The 21,072-nt window shown below is 40.0% G+C and overlaps 1 protein-coding gene across 2 annotated transcripts in view; it reads left to right on the top strand.

Annotated features, from left to right (window-relative positions):
- Window positions 1-5,705: 5,705 nt before the first annotated feature.
- The window catches only part of Tmem220 (transmembrane protein 220), a 21,626-nt gene continuing 6,259 nt past the window's right edge, over window positions 5,706-21,072 (top strand). The window contains exons 1-6 of one of the 2 annotated variants that reach the window (XM_042690934.1): window positions 5,706-5,806; window positions 6,347-6,376; window positions 7,941-8,001; window positions 10,524-10,647; window positions 11,713-11,772; window positions 17,787-19,338. In XM_042690934.1, coding sequence (XP_042546868.1) covers window positions 5,711-5,806; window positions 6,347-6,376; window positions 7,941-8,001; window positions 10,524-10,647; window positions 11,713-11,772; window positions 17,787-17,922 — 507 coding nt within the window. In that variant the 5' untranslated portion in view covers window positions 5,706-5,710 and the 3' untranslated portion in view covers window positions 17,923-19,338. Of the gene's footprint in view, window positions 5,807-6,346; window positions 6,377-7,940; window positions 8,002-10,523; window positions 10,648-11,712; window positions 11,773-17,786; window positions 19,339-21,072 lie in introns of those variants that run through there. The other variant, XM_042690942.1, reaches the window with a different exon arrangement.

Here is a 21,072-nt window from a genome sequence, read left to right as displayed (position 1 = left end):
CGACCGGACCCAAAAAAAAAAAAAAAATTAAAAAAAAGAAATATCAAATATTTGACACAATTGCTAATGTACACATTTATACCAAAAAAATTCCCACAATACCCATTAATAGGTACAATTTTGTATCTTATGTACACATCAAAAATAAATTCTATTGGGTGGTGATAGCTCACACCTGTGATCCTAGATACACAGAAAGCTGAGATCCAAGGACCACAGCCCAAATCCAGCTCAATTAGAAAAGTGCAAAGATTCCATCTCCAAAATAATCATTCAAAAGCCAGCCTGGCTCTGGTAAATTACCAGATATCAGCAAGCAAACCAAGTTAGAATGCAGGCCCATAAAAGCGGACAGTGAGGAAGCTAGCCGATGCATTAATTCTCAATCCATTTCCAATGAGGATAATATTATCTATCTAATAGATCTGTTGCAAGCATGAAATGGTTAATATTATATGTTTTTTAAAGTACTTGGCATATTGCCTAATGGGTAAACTTAAAACGTATTAACTAGTACATCCCTCACCCTCAAACCCAACATTTATTCATTTACTTTTAATTATCCTTAGTTGTGCAAAGTGGTTTCAAGTCAACAAGTTAGTTTATGAGCATAATGCATCCTGATCAACATCACGCCTTTCATTGTTTTCCCCCATCTATCCCAAACTCATCCATCCCTTCAAGATACCAGTTCCATTCACATGTATATGTTGAATATTATGACTGTATTCATTTACCCGCCCCCCCTGCCTCTCTTCATTCATTTGCACAGCATATAAATGCTTTCTTACCCATCCATTGGATGCAGATGATACCCAGGTACATCAGATACACCTCCTATAATTTGTGGTCCAATCCAGAAGTATGAACGGCATGTGTTCATGCCAAATAATCAGTAAAAGACAAAAGCTAAGTATCACAAGGGAAGGTAGGAGAACATTGTCATTGCCAACAAAAGATACTAAAGAGATACACCTGACACCAGATAAGCCAGTAACAAAGGCTGGCAGTCTAGGGTTCTTTATGGAACCAAGGCAGCCACCATTGGGACAAAGGGGTCCACCATTTCTACTATGCATTTGCTGTCTCTTCTAGTTTATCCTTAGCCAAGCAGGCTTGACAACTAGATTTTGTCATCAGATAGAGAACAGAGGCATGTTTCAAGTTTCTGACTTACAGCTCTGTTGGTTTTATCTCCCCACCTGATCATCTGAGCTCCCTGCTCTCCAGGGTCATTGCTAGTCAGCCAGCATCATTACTTTTCTGGTTGTCCTCAAGTGCCTCTTAGCCAATCCTGTCTCTCTTCTGGGCTCTCTCTGGTACAATCTCTTCACCACAGCCCAAGCAGACCTCTTAACATGTGACCCCTGCTCAGTACCCAGTGCTCTTCAGCACCCCTGTACCTTGCCAGCCTCCACTTCCCCCCACTGCTACTCCTCCATCACTGCCTGGCCCTGTGATTTTCAGGCCCCAAGGCCTCTTCATACCAGCATCAATCTGCCTGGAGCTTGATTCATGACTTTTTTTTTTTTTTTTGCTTATGTGGTGCTGGGGAATCGAACCCAGGGCCTCATGCATGCAAAGCAAGCGCTCTACCACTGAGCCACCTTCCCAGCCCCGATTCATGACTTTTAATTGCCTTTCATCTACTCACCCCTCAGCTTATAGCTGAGACTCTCTTGGGGAGCTTTCTGAGGCCTCTCAGAAGAAGTCAGACCCCCTAACTACTAAGCACATTCTACAGCAGTACTCCCTGTCTCTTCCTTCACAGTTCCCCGCCTGATTGCCCAATTATTTGTGTAATTTAGCCTTCTGTTATCCACTTCATAGGGTCAAAGATAGTGTGTCTATGTCTAGTCACATCTTCAGTTATGAGCTCAGCGCCTGAGCACAGGAAATACTGAATGGGTAATAAATGTATAAAACAAATAGTCCAGTGAGAGTTTCACACTGATGAAAAGGGCACACTGAACTTACTCTCCTTCCAGTGGCCAAAGGAGGCATGGGAGGGAGGAACATTCTTTGAACCAGATGTCTTTGGTTGACAATGAATCTGAGTTACCTTTTCATCATTGGAACTAAGTTTTGCTAACTAGATGGGCTTTGTAGGAATGTGTCCCTATCCTTCCTGGGGTGGTAGCATTTGTATCTGGTTTGAGACACTTTAAAAGTAGCCTTTGTGGCACAGAGTAGAACTGTTCCATCATTCTCTCTAACTGCTATCATCTCCAATACTTCCTACCCATGGGGCCAGCAAAGACTAGACAGATGAATGCCTGGTACTTGTTGGTTGACCTGCCGGGCAGAGGAAGGGAGATGGTGTAGTAACTAGTATAGGCAGGAACTCCTGAGCCCTGTACCTGTTCCTCCAACATGTCATCTTGTGATTGTCGCCAGCATGCATACTTAGAACACCCAGCTAAGAACAGGATCCACTCACAAGTGATGACTCCGTTTCAGACTTTGCCCACCCTGCCCCCACACTCTAAGAGAGCTGACTATAGCTGGCAAGGCAGATGCTGGACACAGTCTCTACAAGAGACTGCATTCTATCAATAGACACCTAGAAACACACCAGGCTTGGTGTTGAGCCAGCAGATCAACACCTTCTCTGTTCTCTACACACAGGAGTGTGGTGGGGGCCGAGTTATCTAGAACTATTAGTGTAGAATCACAGCAAAATGAGAATGGAGCTTGTGAACTGACTTTCAACCTATACAGTTAGCCTAGACATCTGTCTCAGAAGACAGATGTTTATGTCCTGTCCTTACCTTTGGGTTCTGGCAGAGAAGCTGGTCTGTCTCCCCTCACACCAGTGCCTCTGACTGATTTTATGATGTTGTCTCTGATCAAGCTGGGAGAGCCTAGCACGACAAGTTCTTTGTACCATCCTTTCCACAAAAGGAAGCCAGCTTTGACAGGCCTTTGTTCCTTCCAAAACCTTACTGTCTTTCATTGAAAAGAAAAACCAAAATCATTCCTCAAGCAGAACTCATACTGGATCCATTTAAATTTGTTTTCATTGTTTCTTAGCCTGAGCTTGCTTGCTTTCTTCTACCATTTCTAGACAGTCTGCACAAACCTGCAACAGCAGGCTTTAGAAGATTTCAAGGACTTAATAGTGACTTGACACGTCATTGTTCTTTGTTGCCATTGACAAAAGTCTGGACCACACAGGCTTAGGCAGAAAAGAGACTAAGCTTGGAATGGTAATTCCCAGCTTCAGGCATGGCAAGATCCAAAACCTCCAGTGATATCAGCAGGTTCCAACCCTTTCTGGTATCTCAGCTCTGCTTTCTCTACATTCAGCAAGGCTTTCTCCATGAAAAACTTTCTCTCATACCTCCAGGATCACACTGTACATTCCACAGCCTTCTAGTCCAGCCAGGATTACCAGAATTAGCCAATATTTGGGACACATTTATACCTGAAAGTTTTTCATTATTGATTTGAAATGCAAATTTAACTTATTTTATCTAGCAATCCTACTAATATAGGCCCTGGGAGTATATCTGAGCAATTGACTCATGTTCTGACACCCAGTTACAGTGGTCAGAAGAATGGGGAAAAAAAAACAACTGTCAATGTATGGCCACTTACCTAATCCTGAGATGGCCCTGTACTCTACATGTGCTAATAGTGGGAAGTGATGATCCCAATAATCAAGAGTTGGACTTAGAAGCAAGAGGAATAACTCATTCTTAGGCAAAAACACCAAATGCTGGCTGCAGTGACCCTGAAAATCCCAGACAATAGTGAACAGTAGAACACTCCAAGGTGCTTATAGAACACACAGCAGCCTACCAGCACCTCAAACCACTCTTCCTTCATAGGTACTGTAATTATTCTCTATATTAACAAAGCATGACAAACTGGGAGCAGGACTTACACAACAGAATTTCATTTTCTCACAGATGGAAAGGCTGAAGTCCAAGGATCAAGGTATCTATCTGCAGGTCTGGTTTCCTCTGTGGCCATTCTCTTGACTTGCAGTTTCAAATTTCTCCTATGTCCTCATGTGGTCCTTCCTGTTATACCCCTATAGGTATTTAGCATCTTTTCTCAACAGACACCAGTCTGTTGAAATAGGCACCACCCCTCATGAACTCACTTTGACATGTTCACCTCTGTAAAAATCTTTAGTTCCAAATACATTGACATTCTGAGACAATGGTGGCAGAACCTCAGCAAAAGAATAGGGGATGGGCCCATTCCAGCCCATGAGAAGCCCTCTCCAATTTACTCTTTTCATTTAATAAACAGGACCACGAGGGGACTGTGGCTTGTCTCCCATCCTCAGTTCTGATTAATGGTGGTATTCCAAAGAGTCTTTCAGAACTCCAGACAGAGGCTGTCCAGCCACACCAATGCCAATGTATACAGTCACCAATATGCACACCAAATCCACAGGCCAGACACTTTTGTTTGTTGGAACTCAAAGCCTCACACATGCTATACAAGTGCTCTTCCACTTGAGCTATGCCCCCAGTCCTTTCCATATTTGTTCATTTTTTTTTCCAGATAGCTTCCTCTAGTGCCAGCCTCTGATGGCAAGACTCTACCTAGGCCTCCCATCTAGCCAAATTGGAAAATCTACATCTTGCCCCAGACATTCTTAAAATTGAGTATTTCTCTGAGAGGGATGGAACTAAACGGGAAGAAAGATTCTTCTACACAGTTTGAGGAGATTCAGCTAAAACGAAAGGGGGACAGGCACCCAAGCTTATGATTTGAAGCAATAAAGACTCTTTAAGGGCAAAAATGATGAGTTCTATGGATGTGTAAATGAGCCCAGAGAGGAATTCATCAGATGGGTAAATTACAAAATGAAAAAAGACTGTAACAAGTGAGAGAGAACAGTGAATATTTCAGTGTCTTTTCGTTCATAAGAAATTCATGAGCAACGTGTGTTGGAAATTTTGTTGGTTTTGCTGGTGAGGGAGAATTGTAAATATGTATAATATGTAAATACCTTTTATAATAAAAGCCCTGAAGATAAACGAGGCTGTCTGTACAGAAGCTGTGAACCATATCGGATGTTGATGTAACTGGCATCTCTCTAGAAATTACCATAATGCTTACAGGCCTTTGAAAGTTCCTGAGCTCTGGGAAAGAAATGCATAAATACTAACCAGAAAAACATATACACACGCCTCGTTTTTCTCCTTTGCTTTTCCCTTTCTCTTTCTTTTTCATTTCCTTGGGTTCATTTTCATGTGAGGAAGGTGACCTTAGCCTAGGTGGAACAGGGCTTTGGATCTAGACCTGGCCAGGTTCAAACAGGCCTTCCTTCCACCAACCACCACAGAATCCCACCTCTAGGCCCTGTGAAACTCGCTTTCCCCACCTGTGACACGCTTCTGGCCCTTGGGGAAGTCTGGATACAGCTGCAGAGTGAGGCCTAGGGCCACAGCTTTGGCGAGGGTTAAGTCACCTCAAGGTAGTGAGATCATCTGGAGAGGATGCCAAGTGAGCCACTGAGGTAAAGACCGCCAAGAACGTGAGAAGGCCAACAGAAGCCAGGCCCCGCCCCCGAGGCCCCGCCCCGAGCCTCACTCCGCCCACGTCCCACCAGACCCCGCCCCTGGCCTTAGCTCCGGGCCTAGGTCACGTCCAAAAACCACGCCCCCGACTCAAAGGCCACGCCCCCTGTGACCGGCCACGCCCCCCGTCCCATCCCCCGGTCTCTTCCGGGGCGGGTTCCAGAGCCATGGCGCCTCAGGCGGCAGTGCCCGGGGCGCGCGCACTGTGGCGGGCCTGCAACGCGCTCATGGCCGCCTTCTTCGCGATGGCCGCCTTCGTGCAGGTCAGCCGGGCTGGCGTGCGGCCGGGGGACACCAGGCCTGGCTGCGGGGCCGCAGGGGCGTTCGGGGGTACCGGGAGGACCAGAAGTGGGGGTACGTTTTGGGGAACCCCAGGCTGCCACTCTGTCACTTCCGATGGGACCTTGAGGGAAGCTGCCCGGCCCTTCGGCCTGAGGGGAGACGGGGAGACTCAGAGCAAAACCCTTTCCGATCATGCCTGACCTCATCCTGCCTGGTCTGCTTGTTGGGATCGTCCTTAGAGTCCTTAGAACACACCCATTCAGGAGTTTGAGGCAATTCTTGGGGGGGAGGGGGAGGGAGTCTCTGGGTGTGTTAGAGCCACCTGCTGCATTCAGTCTGGAGCCCAGCAGTCCAGAGTTGCTAGACTATGAATGCTGCAGCGTCTGGCTATTTGCAAATGAATAGAAAGAGCTAAACCAAACCTAGAAAATGGAACAGATGTCCACTAACACGGTGATGTTTTCGTGTTCCAGGTCAATGATCCAGATGTCCACTAACACGGTGATGTTTTCGTGTTCCAGGTCAACGATCCAGATGCAGAGCTGTGGGTGGTGAGTAGGGGCCGCTTTCAAATTTAAAAAAAAAAAATGGCCCCTAATTTGGTAGAGTTGTGTAAAGTGCACAAATCACACAGGTTGATCGGATTGCCTCTCCTCCTGCTTCATGTGCTGGAAAAACTTAAAACATCAAACCTTTATTTCCTAATACAATGTGTGTTTATGTGTGTAACTGCTAAACTTTCCAGAGATAGTTCTTCCCGGTGAAACGCCAGCAATCCTCATCCCCTTAATCATACCACACTTATGAGTCCTATCATTTTCTCAGTGCCTCAGTGTGCTGAACATTTAACATGCATTATCGCTAACCATGATAGCAATCATAAGAGGGAAGTGTGTAGGTTATTATGCAAATATTTGAGCATCCTTAGAGTTTAGTATCCTCAGGGGGCAGGTGCAGTGAAGGAACCAATTGTCCATGGCTACCAAGGAGCAGTCACATATTCCCTTTGAATAGATGTCATAACTGAGGATGCTGTTCTGGAGTGTTCTATCAACCAAACCTTCCTCATGAGTTTCTAGCTAGAAACTCTAGCAAACAGTTGAGTAGGCAAAGGCAGGCTTAAGGTTAATGGTTCTGTTGATTCAGAGTTATTTTTAAGAAACCAACTAAAGCTCATAAAACCTACAATGTTCATCACTGCTGTGACTCGAGCCCTTTGGAGGGGATTGTCCCGTAAATGTCTTGAGACATTTGAATTTTGCACAGTTTGTGTGTGTGTGTGTGTCTGTGTGTATACTGGGGGCTTGAACTTAGGTCCTCATGTTCTTAGCCTAATGCTCAAGACTAACACCTGCCATTTGAGCCACATCTATTTCCAGCTTTTTACTGGTTAATTGGAGATAAGAGGCTTACAAGCTTTTTTGCCCAAGCTGACTTCAAACTGTGATCCTCAGATCTGAATTCCTGAGTAGCTAGGATTACAGGCATAAGACACTAGCAACCAGCTTTGTCCCCACTTTCTTTCAACACAGATGCATAAGACTGCACAGTGTCATAGAGGAGATAATGCTTAGGCTTTGGGATTATATTGACAACAAGTGAAAACAGTGGAAATTATAATGAGCAATTCTAGTTAGGTTTGGGGGGAATTTTTTAGTGCAGTAATATCACACTCTGGCATTGCCTGTCATGCCCCTGAATCACACCCAATCATCTCTTCCTCAGCACTGTGGCCCACATGATCTCAGGGAACAGCTATGGTAATAGATGGTAGACAAGGGTAGTATTAGGAATAGCTGCATGGTAGTATTAGGAATAGCTGCATGGTCTTCAATGGCTGTGTGTTGAATTAAACTAAACATTGTAAGTGAGCACTATGATACAATTAGTTTACTAGACTATTTAGGAGGGAAGCAGGCAAGAATCCAAGCTGGCATGGTGATCAAGTTATATAAGAAAAGGTAGCTACTTCATAAAAGGTTACTAAAACCTAAAAGAAAATCATGGAGCTTGACGACAACTGATGTCAACTTTCTTTACTTTCTGGATATCTCCACACATCGTGCATCTTGACATACTTCTTAACCCAGGTATTTCTTCTCTTTTTGCTAACAGGTGGTATACTTGATACCTGCAGTACTGACTCTGCTTGTTGGATTGAACCCTCTTGTCACAGGTATGAACCTTGAATTCTGAATGGATAGCCACCAAATCAGATTTCCTTAGGATAATTCCTGAGAACCTGCCTACCCAATTCCCAGGACTCTATAAAGCACTGCTTCTAATTTCTGATTATAGGAAGAGTTCATTCTACTCCAAATCCTCCTTACTCATCTTTAGGAAGGACTTGTTATACTTACTAATTTGGATCCAGGACTTCAAAGGCTGATATGGAATCTGTTGTACAGGTTAGCCCATAAGAGAGAAGGGTTTTAGCCATTGCATTGATTTCTTAAGCCACTAAACTCAGTGGCAATTGATACATAGTACATATTTATTATTTATAATTCTTTGCAAAGTTTTCTTAAAGCAATACCACACACCTTAATTTCTTTCTTATTTTGAATTTATTTAAAATCTATGTGTCTGAATTGCCACTTGTGAATAGAATCTGTCTATAATGTCAATAACAAATCTCTTAGTATACTATCATAAAATCTACAGCAATGCATTGCATACTTTTATATCCATTTCTCACTAAGCTATAAATCTCTCTTGAGCAGAATTATAGCCCATGCATCTTTGTATGACTTTAGCTTACATGTGCCTTAATCCATTTAAATTGCTGTTACAGAAAATATCGTAGACTGGGAGGTTTATAAACAAGAGAGATGGATTTCTTCCAGTTCTGGAGGCTGGGAAGTCCAAGATCAAGGCATCAGCAAGTTTGGCCTCTGATGAAGGGCTGCTTCCATCAGAGACAGCCCTTTTGCTGTGTGTTCTCCTACAACAGTAGAGGATACACAGAGATTTCTCAGGCCTCTTTCCTGGGCACTAATCTAATTCATGAGTGTTCCATTCAGATGAACTGCTTACCGCCCCCCAAAGGTAGTATCTCATAATGCTATCACCTTAGGGTTAGTATTTCAATGTATCTATCTGAGGTGGACACAAGTATTCACTCTATGCTTGAGTGACCAGGCATATAGTAGATACTTGATGGTTGCTGAATAACTGAATGCCTGTAAAGCAGAGTCTTGTGTGTATGTTTATTCTGTACTCTGTGCCTCTTTTGTTATTGTTGTTGTTGGTCAGGGGGCTTGAACTCTGGGCCTGGACTCTGTTCCTGAGCTTTTCAGTTTAAGGTGAAAACTCTACCACTTGAGCCACAGTGCCACTCCCAGTTTTCTGGTGGCTCATTGGAGATAAGAGTCTCATGGACTTTCCTGCCCAGGCTGGTTTTGAACTGCAATCCTCAGATCTCAGCCTCCTGAGTAGCTAGGACTTCAGGCCTGATCCACCAGTGCCCAGCATCTGTGCCTTTTTTTTTTTTAACCCCTTACAAAAATCTCCCAGTGAGTATACACATAAAGAGCTCAATTAAAATAACTGCTTTATTTGCATACAAGTGACAAGTGGTGGGGAAAACAGGATCTTACCTTTCATAGTCCTGAGAAATTCTCAACAAACTTTAGGCTTACTTCTATAACCCTAGCTACTCAGGAGACTAAGATTTGAAGATCCCAATTCAAAGCCAGCCTGGAGGAAAAAAAAGATATGTGAGACTCTTAATCTATAATAAGTCACTCAAAACCCAGAAATGGAGGTGTGTTCAAGAAGTAAAGCACCAGCCATAGCTGAGTAAGAGTGTGAGGTCCTGAGTTCAGCCCATTACCAGCATAAAGACACAAAAACAAAAACTCTTAGACTGAACACTTTTATAACTAGAAAACTGTCTGTTAGAAAAAAAAAATACTCCTTTTAATGAGGACTGTCAATCCTGAAAGATTATTCTTCACTTTCTTTAAAACAGCTTCTACTAAGAGGGCTTGAATGTTCCCAATGGCTTTTGGATGATTCTCACCTTCATGGGGAAAATTCTAGTTCCTTATATACGTTGGCTCCTTTTTTAGGACCCTTAATTTCTTATCTTCATCCTTAAAGTGGATGAGTTAGGGCTTCATCAATTACAGTCCAGACAGAAATAATCTAAAATATGCTATCAACTAAGAAGTAATTAAACTGGTGATGTTCACTGAAAAAAAGTTATGGGTGATGCTGGCTGTAGGCACTAAAGGACTCACCCAAGACTTCTCTCTACCTCTTATTTCTACCATTTGCTGCCCTCACTTTACTCCTAGGCTCCACAGGGTAATTCTTGGAGCTCCATGCAGCTCCAAGTTCACAGAACAGTGCTCAACAAAAGAGACTCCATTTCTTCACTACCAAAGGCCCAGAAGTGAGTTATTGGCCTTGGTTCACTATCTATTGGCCTTGAGACAAACCATGGCATCAAATCATGGCCCACATAGAACAAGAGGTGTGGAAAGGGTAAGTCCCATAAAGAAAATAATGATGGGAAATGCTAGACAACCAAAAATAATTTGTTCAGTGAAGTTTATAGGTAATGCACATTATAACCTCTACGTTGTCTCTTCGGAATCTCTTTCCTGAAAGCAGTTTATGACATGACAGGTACTAAGAGATTGTTTCTGGTTGTGTTCCAGTGACTAATAGCATCAAGATGTGTATTTGTAGGGAACTTCATTTGGAAGAGCATCTCTGCAATACACATGGTGTTTTGTATGGCGTGGGCTATAGGTCTGGCGTACCATCTCCTGCTTCACACACAACAGAACATCTTACATGAAGAAGAAGGCAGGTGAGCAGTAACTTTTGCTCTTTGGATGGGTGGGGTGAAACCAAGAAACCCTTTATTTCTTTGTAATGCCAGTTTAACCGTGCACAGTGATGATTTAACTACCCCAACTGTACCACGAGAAGCAAGGAAAGTAACACGTCTTCAGTAAGCTGAAGAAACTGAGGAAATGATGGGGTCAGGATTCAAAACCCACCTATCAGATTCCATGATTACCTACACCCAAAGTCATTACCTATTCCATTCTATTACTGTAGGCAGCTGGACCTTGACCTCCCTGTAACAAAGCCAAGGTACAACACAGTGACCTAAACCTCTACTAAGATAGTAGTAACTCTGTCAGCATTTCCATTCACCTCTGGCTAAGTCAAAGTCCTCAAATGTGAACAGCTGCCTCCGAGGTCAATATTTTATAACCACCTCTGCCAGGCTCAGCCTCCTGTGTCACACGTCATCTCCTCCGATCACCATGAACCTTTACTCTCCTGTTACTACCTCTTCCTTTCCCTTCTCCTACCCTTGACTCTTGGCCTTACTGAGAGACTATTTACTTTCTTTTCTACCCCCTGCTATTTTCCAAGTCCAACTTATGAAATAGTCATCAGGGCTAAGGTGTGCTTTGTCATCTGTGGGAAACTAGAGAGTCAACCTGGCTAGGACTGTATATGGGATGTAAACCAAACAGGTTGAATGCCTCCAATTTAAGTCCAGGAATTATGGTGAGCTTCAAGTAGGACCTTCAGTGGCACTGACAGAAGATGATTGTTGTTTTTTGCGTTTAATCCTATGTAAAAGTCATGTGCTTTTAAACACATATCCAGAAGCACATATGCACTACAACAGTAATCTGATTCTTACTACAAACTATGTATCTCCCTTCAGGCTCCAACTCCTGCTAAAAATGTATACGGATTTGAGCTCATCCTGCCTAACACTGAGGTCTCAGACAAGTAGAGATAATGAAATTTATCTGGGCTTGTTTTCTTGGTTGTACTGTACTTTTCCCCGTAGTGGTAAGGGAGTAAGGTGCAGGCACTTCACATCATGAAATGTGAAACTGTTTTCCAGGGAGCTGTCTGGCCTGGTGATCATCACAGCATGGATGGGGCTATGTCACAACTCAGCAAAGTAAGTTTTGAACCTTCCATTCAAATCAAGTGACCCCAAGGTTGGTAAAATCAGTTAGCAAGTGAATTTTTTTAAATGTACTAGAACTGGGGCTTGAACTCAGGGTTTCAATCTCTCCTTTAGCTTTTTTTCTCAAGACTGGTGCTCTACCACTTATATTACATCCCTAGTTCTGGAATTTTGCTGGTCAGTTGGAGATAAGACTCTCTTGTATTTGTCTGCCAAGCTGGCTTTTAACCGTGATCCTCAGATCCCTACTTCCTAGGTAGCTAGGATTATAGGCATGAGCCAGCAATACTTGGCTTCAAGAGAAAATTTAGACATGTAAATGAAAACAATAATCTTTAAAGAAAATCTTTCCTACCCTAATCTTACCTTTTCATAAGGGAAGTGACTAACAGATCATTTGTGTGTTCATGAACCCCATGTGTAGTCTGTGCTCTTCAAGGAAACAGTCATCTCAGACAGAAACTTCAGAAAAGAAGGAAAAGTGGGGGGCAGGGGGAGCGGGGAGGATTGGGCGGGGTGGGGGGGCTGGGGGAGGATGGGAAGGGATGAGAAGGGGAAACAAAGGAAGAGGCTACAATACTTGATAAGTAATGTACTCATTGTCTTGCCCATGTAATTGTAACCCCTCTGTACAGTATTTTCACAATAAAAAAATAAATAAATAAAATGAAAAAAAGAAGGAAAAGCAAGGAAAATACAAACATGTAGGATACATATAAAATGGATATTAACAAAACAATAGTAGCGATGTTTCATTGAGTTTAAAAATATAGAATAAAAATACATAACAAGAGTAGGATGTATGTTTGAAGGGTATAAATGGAGTTAAGATTTTTATAGATCTTGGATGGTCTAAGAAGAGTTAAAGTACAGATGTTGTCGTCTTTCGCATAGCACTAAGAGAATAGGAAATGAATAGAGAAGATAGTACAAAAATGGGAAGTAGGAGGCAAGTGGCACAAATTGGAAGCACATGTTAAGATAGAGATGAAAAATCCAGATACACCAGAAATTATGTCAAAAGTTTACCAGATATTTTGGTTAAGAGTCAAAACTTTTCAAAATGCACAGAGACTTAAAATCCAAATCTCCACTGTTCATAAAAGACAATCTTTAATATACTAATATAGAAATACCAAATGTCAAAAGGTAGAAACAATGTATTAGCTGTGTGTGGTGCTTCATGCCTGTAATCTCCTGTCATTAGGAGGCCGGAAGATCATGAGTTCTAGGCCAGCCTGTGGTATATACTGTACACACACACACACTCATGCATTCATATTTTAGGTATCATTTTATTTAAAATGTACTCATTTTTAAATAATTGTGTACAATGTCTACATGGCTTCCTAGTCAAATCTATAAAATAAGACATATTTGGGAAAAAAAGCCCTAACTTCCTTTTTTTTTTTAATTTTTTATTGTAAAGATACTATACAGAGGGTTACAGTTACATGAGTAAGGTAATGAGTACACTTCCTATTGAGCATTGTTACCCCCTCCATTGTTTTCCCCCTACCATCCCTTCCCTCCCTACCTTCCCCAAGGTTCTTTTTTTTTTTTTTAATTGTGATTAAGTGATTACATAATTTCCCAAATTTCACAGTATTGTGGAATAATGATGCTCATTTAAAGTCACAAGTTCATTCTAACTTTCCTGGAGCCAATTATCTATCACAGTCTATAACATATAACGGTGTACACATATACACCATACATGTGATCAGCAGCATGGGGATATTTAGTAGTGGTTCAACCAGATGAGTGGGAGTTCTTTGTTTCTTAAGTCCTGTTAGTTTTGTTGTATCACCTAACATTTTAGATTTAGCATCCACTTATCAGGGAGACCATGTACCGTTTGTCTCTTTGCTCTTAAGCCCTAACTTCTTTATTGAATCCTAAATCCTTTCCCTATATGTGAGCTTTTTTCAGCTTTATAGCTTTATCCCATGGATTTTCAGTGCAATAGAAACATATGTATTCATTCCTGCCTACCATAGATGAGTGGTAGTGAGCTGTAAGCAGTGTACCTAGGCTTTCTGACCTATGTCTTAGAGCTCATTATAATATACAAAGACTTTCTTATTCCATGGCTCTGTTTAGATTATATCCACAATTTTGCCATTAAAAATAGCGCTGCAATTAATAACCTTCTACATATATCTAATGGTTTTAGAAGTATGGCTTTGGGATTGCTGGATCAAAGTGTAATTGCATCATTAATATTTCACTGTGCTTCCTCAGACTCTCCTCCACAGGGATTGCTGTGTGTTTTGTATTAACTCTAGACATCAATAAGTGTGACTTTCCCTAAGCCCTAGCCAATAGAACATATTGTTAAAATTTTGAACTTTTACTAATTGGATAGTTGAAAAGGGGATAGACTTTTGATTTAATTGGTCTTATTAAGAGCAAACTTAAGGGCTAGGAATGTAGCTTAGCGGTAGAGCACTTGCCTAGCATGTGTAAGCCCTTGTGTCCAATCCCCATCCAAGAAAGAAGAGAGATTAAAGACACTTGACACACCTCCACCCCTTTTTGCTTTGGTTATAATTTTTTTTTTTTTTGCCAGTTTTGGGGCCTGACCTTTGGGCCTGGGCACCGTCCCTCAGCTCTTCAGCTCAAGGCTAGCCCTCTACCACTTGGCTTTTTCTGCTTATGTGGTGCTGAGGAATCGAACCCAGGGCCTCATGCATGCAAGGCAAGCACTCTACCACTGAGCCACCTTCCCAGCCCCGCTTTGGTTATAATTGAGATAGGATCTTACCTTCATGTCTAGACTGGCATGGACTGTGATCCTCTAATTTACACTTCCCACGTAGCTGGGATGACAGGTGTGCACCACCACATTTAGTGTTTTATTGATTGAGATAAAATTGGGTCCCCTGCACTTTTGTTTTTTGTTTTTTGGGGTGGTCAGTTGTGGGGCCTGAACTCTGAGCCTGGGTGCTGTCCCTCAGCTCTTTAACTCAAGGCTAGTGCTCTACCGCTTGAGTCATAGTACCACCTCCAGCTTTTTCGGCTTACGTGGTGCTGAGGAATCAAACCCAGGGCCTCATGCATGCAAAGCAAGCACTCTATCACTGAGCTCAGTCCCCTGCACTTTTATGGCATCTCTTGCTTGCACTTCTTGCCTAGGTTGGCTTCAAATCATCTACCCCACTCCTTCCTCCTAACTAGCCAGGGTTGCAGGCATACCTATCATACCCAGCTTATATTTCTTTTTCTCTGAAACGTTGGTCCATCTCCAGGATATAGTTAAATTTAATTGTCAGATTTAGTATTATTTATCTTTAGAAGAACTTTATATGCCTGAAATTTAATTGTCAGATTTAGTATTATTTATCTTTAGAAGAACTTTATATGCCTGGGCAATTAACCCTTGGTTATAAGTCCAGAACTACTTTCTTGTGCAATTTGTTATTGTTTTCACTTTACCATGGGCAAGTTTTTATTTTGTTATATTCATTAAGGCAATTTTGATCATCCTTGTTGATTCTTCATTTAGAACCACACGTGTGAAAACATACTTCCCTTCACACTATAAAGAGACTGACATAAATTTTCTTGTAATATATGTGTGGTTTCAGTTTTACATTTAAATCTTCAGAATTGGGCTGGGGGTGTAGCTCAGTGGTAAAGTAGTTGCCTATGTTCAAGGTTCTGGGTTCAATCCCCGGTATAGCCAAAACAACAACAACAACAAAATTCCTAATAGATAAACCTGAGGTTATGAAATGAATAAGGAATAGGAGAGTCAATATTATCTTTTTCCATAGTTACCTAGTTGTCTAAGCACTACTTATTAAGAAGTCCACTTAGGATGCTAAAGAAAGACACTTTTTAATGACCATTTCTATTCATTAAAAAGATATAACAGTTCTAATTTTTTATTCTTTTTTAATTGTGAAAATACCGTACAGAGGGGTTACAATTACATGAGCAAGGAAATGAGTACATTTCTTACCAAGCATTGTTGCCTCCTCCTTTGTTTCCCCTTACCATCCCTGCCCTCCCATCTCCCCCACCCCACCAAAGTTATAAAGTTCGTTTTTCGACATATTCTAAATTTTTATGTGCCTAACAACATAGCTAAAACTTACACCATAAAATTTGAGAGGTAAAAACTTTTCACTCTAATTATTGTGGGAGACATTAAAATACTTCTCTTATTCTTTAATATAGCAAGAAGACAAAAATATAAGACTTTAACCACACCATAAGAAATTTGGCCTAATGGACATTGTTAGACCATCTGAATATGAATGTTAGAATTCATGTTCTTATTAATACATGTTTAGCATTAAAAAATGTAAGTCCCCACACATTGCAAAGGACTATAGGTTTCAAGACTATAGATTTCAAATCCTGTGATAATTTTTTTATCACAGTGCAATTAAACTATTAACTACTAACCATAATTAGGTGATTTCTGTATTTATGGAAGTTAGGAAATACAGTTTCAAATAATATTTGGAACAGAAAAGGAATCACAATGGAGATTAACACATTTTGTACAGAATTAGTAAAGTATTACATACCAAAATTTGTGTGATGCCACTAAAAATCATGCTTAAAAGCTTTATATATAGCTATATGTGTGTGTGTGTGTGTGTGTGTGAGAGAGAGAGAGAGAGAAAGAGAGAGAGAGAGAGAGAGAGAGAGAGAGAGAGAGAGAGAGAGAGAGAAAGAGAGAAAGAGAGAGGCCAAATTTAATGAGTTAAGCTTCTAGGAAGTTAGGAAAAAGCCAGGCGCTAGTAGATCATACCTTTAATCCTAGGTGAGTAAAGACTGGGGGAAATCACAGTTCCAGGCCACCCAGTTTTATGAGTTGCATCACAACAGGAAAAGCTGACTCAGGTGGTCACTAGGTACCTGCCTAGCAAGGACAAGGCTTTGAGTTCAAGCCCTAGTACTGTCAAAATTGAAAAGAAATAAATAAAGGTGGGTGGAAAAAGCAAGTTAAACTCAAAGTAAAAAAGAAGATAAACATAATAGCAGAATCCTCTTGAGAGCTTCTCCAGAGGCTGAGGTCTGAGGATCAAGGTTGGAAGCCAGCCTGGACGGAAAAAGCCAAACCTCTTATCTCATTAATCAGCAAAAAGCTGGAATTGGAGCTATGGCTCAAGTGGTAGAGTGTCAGTAAAGAGAGAGCTTGAGATCCTTAGTTCAAGCCCCAGTACTGAAACTAAAGTATCCTAAGGGCACACTTTGGACAACTTTATGATATTAAATTTGAACATTTTTACCAAGGGAACAAATTCTTTTTAAAATTCGATTGAGAATACAAAAACTATTTGAAACAAAGGACTTGGTGCTATAAATTATTTTAAAGACTATATTTGGCCTTATCAATTCTCTTATTTTTATATTAATTTTTATTTCACTAATTTCTGCTTTTATCTTCTTGTTTCTGTTTAACTTGCTGCTTTGTTCCTAATTTCTTGAAATAGAGAATACATATCTTTATGGACTCTAAACTCATTAATTTCCAGCCTTTTCTTCTTAAGTAAAGTCTATAATTAAATTTTCCCCAAAAGAAAACTCTAGGCCTAGAGAGCACAGCTGGAGAAATCTAACACTTAAGAAAGAAATGATGCCAGCCATCAACAAACACTTCTAGGAACAGGAAAAGAAGTCACACTTTCTGATTCACTGATGAGGACAAAACTTGCCAAGAGCAGTTAAAAGGATGGGGGGATTATTACATAGTGATCATAGTCATGATCACAGATGGAAAAATCTAAAGAAAACATTAACAAATTAAATCCTGAAATAGACATTATAGATACCTTACAGACATCATTAGGTAGGATAAGATATTTGCAACATAGACAAACAAAGATTTAAATGGAAGGATTTTCTACAGGTAAGTAATATTTTGATAGAAAAACGTATTAAAAGGTCATCTTATGCTTTAACAATTCAATATTTGTACTTGCTTCCAAAGTAATCTATGATCTTAGCAGACTTTTACTTATAATAGTTTTCATGTGTCTTTACAGGAATCCAGTTGGTGGAAGAATTCATTTGGTGATGGCCATTACAATTGCTCTTCTCCCATTGATTTCATGGGTCTACATATACATAAACAAAGAGATGAGGGCCTCTTGGCCAACTCATTGCAAGACAGTCATTTAAAGAAACTCAAGGATTGTATTTTTTGAATTGGTACTTTCAATTCTTTTTTTAATATACATATCAGGGTAACAGGACAGTTTTTCAGATCAAGAAATTTAGCTAATTGTAGGGTTGATTTAAAGATCTTACAAACTTTTGTGGAATGGAGCTGATAAAGTACCTGTCTAGCAAACCCCAATGCTACCACAAAAGCAAAAACAAAAAATAAATATTTAAAGCTGTCTACCCTGCAATGTAAGATTGAATGAGACAAATAAGAGAAGTGGAGTCTATCAATCTCTGGAAGCCTTTTTTCTGAAGAATATTGTGCCTGTAGTGTAGTGGCAAAGCTAATGGAGTTGTAATTCACTTTACCACTGCCCATGTTGGTTGGGCAAATATATAAACCTCCTAGTATTTCCTTATCTATAACATTAGTGTCAGATTGCCTACATACTTAGTTACTACAACCAAAGGCACTTAGAATATATCAAGTGCTTGTAGAGTACAAAGGACCACATGTCGTTAAAATCAAGGGACTAGCGTTTGGGCACTATTTTGCAGCTGATGTAGAGTCAGAAAGGACTATGTCACTGAACTAATCTCATTATACTGAATGGGTGAGTACATGACTAGATGAAAACTCAAAAGAAACCAAAGGAATAGTCATGACTTGAAAAAGTTGGATGGAGAAAAGGAATTTGGAACCAATTAAGAAAGAAATAGAGAATATTGGTTACTCATATATTCTATTCTAAATGATAAATAATGCCAAAAGCCATGTTTATAAATGGATGTCCAAAGTGACCTTAGGAAGGAGAGCATTTTAGGGCTATACTCTCCATTATGGCACCACTATCTACTGAGTTAAATTGCTATTGAGCACTTGAAATGCAGCAAGGGTGATTGAGAAGTAATTTTTAAGTGTGTATATCTGTGTGTGCACGCATGCACCAGTTCTGGGGCTTGAATTCAAAGCCTTGTGCTCTAGCTAGCTTATTGCTAATGGCTGAGCCATGCTTGCAGTCTGGCATTTTGCTGGTTAATTGGAAATCTTCCACAATTGGCTTTGAACTTCAGTTCTCCACATTTCATTCCCTTGAATAGCTAAGAGTATATGCAAGAGCCACTGGCACTGGGCATTCTTAAAAGTTTTTCATTCTAATTTAAAAATTGATTTTTCAATCCTTAGAAAACATTTTAAGTATGCTAGGAACAACATGGGTACATGAATCTTTTTCAGATGCAAATTTGGAGATCTAAATTCATATTAAATTTTTACAATAACAAATTAAGTGTCCAAATGGATGGGCTATGAGTGTAAAACACACAGTAGGTTTTTTAAATGTTATACAAATAGTAAAATATTTTTATATTAATTACGTAGTGAAATGCCAATATTTTGATATGTTGGGTTAAATAAATGATTAAAATTAAGTTTGTTGCTATTTACTTCTTTTTTTTCATTAAGTTATAGAAATTTATTTTAAATAACCTACAGTTGTTTAAAAGGGAATTCATGATAAAAATAGAAGATACTTGAGGAAAGATGTGGGAAATGGACTATGCACACACACTAACAATGTCTCTAAAATTAATGATTATAGCAAAAAATGTCTTCATATTAAAACTCTTTTTATTTCTTTCTCCATTTTTATACAATTACAAAAGAAAAAAATAAAAGCCCTAAAATCTTGATTATTCTTATTTTTTTGAGGGGACCAAATACTCATTTTCCTCTAAACTTACTGACCTGTAGAACTTTTTATACAATAAAAGTTCTCACATGCATGTCTGGTTTTTAAAAAGAAAAAGATGGATATCTTAAAGGGTACAGAGAATACTCAGAACAAAGGATGATGGGAAAATTATTTCAGCACTGATTATTTCATTATCTTTAGACTCACTCGCCCTTCATCCCTCCCAACCCCAATCTGCACCATCTTTAAGATCAAGAAAAAGGCTTAAATATTTTAAAATAATTAAAAAGAAATAAAAATTCACATTTAAAAAGGAACACACTCAAGTCAGGAAATACTTTCCCATCATGCTTTTCTGTGAACAGGTGTCTGAACCAAAACACTGCCGTGTCATAACTGCTTCAAGTTTAATGAAAACTAGTTCCCATGATAATAGAGTGACAACTCTTAACAGGTGCACTGGGTTTTTGTTCTACTTGATTTTAAATTGTTTACTTCTTAAAATATGACTGCTAGAATGTTTAAAATTTTTAATGTGGTTCACATATTTCAGATGGGTATCTGAATGGTAACTTTTCTACATATGCTATAATCAAGCCAACTCTGGTCAGATACCATTTCATCAGAATTAGGAAATTCTGAAGCATTGAGTTAGTGCCTACCATAGATCAAGAGAATGAAGATGAGTGATAATCTGTCTCTTTATAGTTCAATAAAACAGTAAGTAGTGTATGTTTATTACAGAAGGTATGTATTATTTTGTCTTTGTGACAGTGGCTTCTGAAGTCAACTTATCAGGGAAATGGCATGTACTTTTTGTATGTATATGCCATTACTCAAGGCTCTTCATGATATGGTCCTACTCTATCCTTTTCTGCCAGGCCCCAAGACCCTTCTAGTGGACATTCATAACACTGCTAGTCATTCCTAAATTTAGCTGGTCTTTGGTGCTCTTGTTATTCAACATGAAATGCTTTTCTCCATTTACTCCATTTTCTTATCATCTCCAGTCCCCTCAAACATAATGTGTTCCTCCCACATTTTTGTATGGCATTCAGTTTCACACATTTGTATCTGTGCATGTCTCTCCCTTATGGAAAGTTCTATGAGTATAGAAGGACATTAGTCATCTCTGTGGCTAGCTGAGTACCAGTGTTCAAAAACATGTAGGTCATAATCCTTGGAAACCGATACCTTATGCTGCAAAATAGGAGTTTTCAGATTTGATGAGGGCAAAAATACCAAAAAAAAAAGCCTGGAAAGAGCAAGAAAATGGACTCTGCCTCAAGCTTCCTGAAGGAATATAGCCATGCCAATAGCTCAGTTTTTTAGCTCACTGGTTTCAGACTTACCACCCTTAGAACTATCAAAGAACAAATTCATGTTGTAAGCCACCAAGTAGTGCATACTGGTTCCCAACAGGCACATTCACATTGACTGGTATTTTTTCATTTTTTTTTAGGCTCAAATC

The sequence above is a fragment of the Dipodomys spectabilis genome, unplaced genomic scaffold (genome assembly GCF_019054845.1).
Source record: "Dipodomys spectabilis isolate Male_0828 unplaced genomic scaffold, ASM1905484v1 ptg000004l, whole genome shotgun sequence".
In the NCBI taxonomy this organism is placed as follows: Eukaryota; Metazoa; Chordata; class Mammalia; order Rodentia; family Heteromyidae; genus Dipodomys; species Dipodomys spectabilis.
The sequence above is the reverse complement of the archived record's forward strand: the minus strand, read 5'-3'. Positions and strand labels throughout refer to the sequence as shown.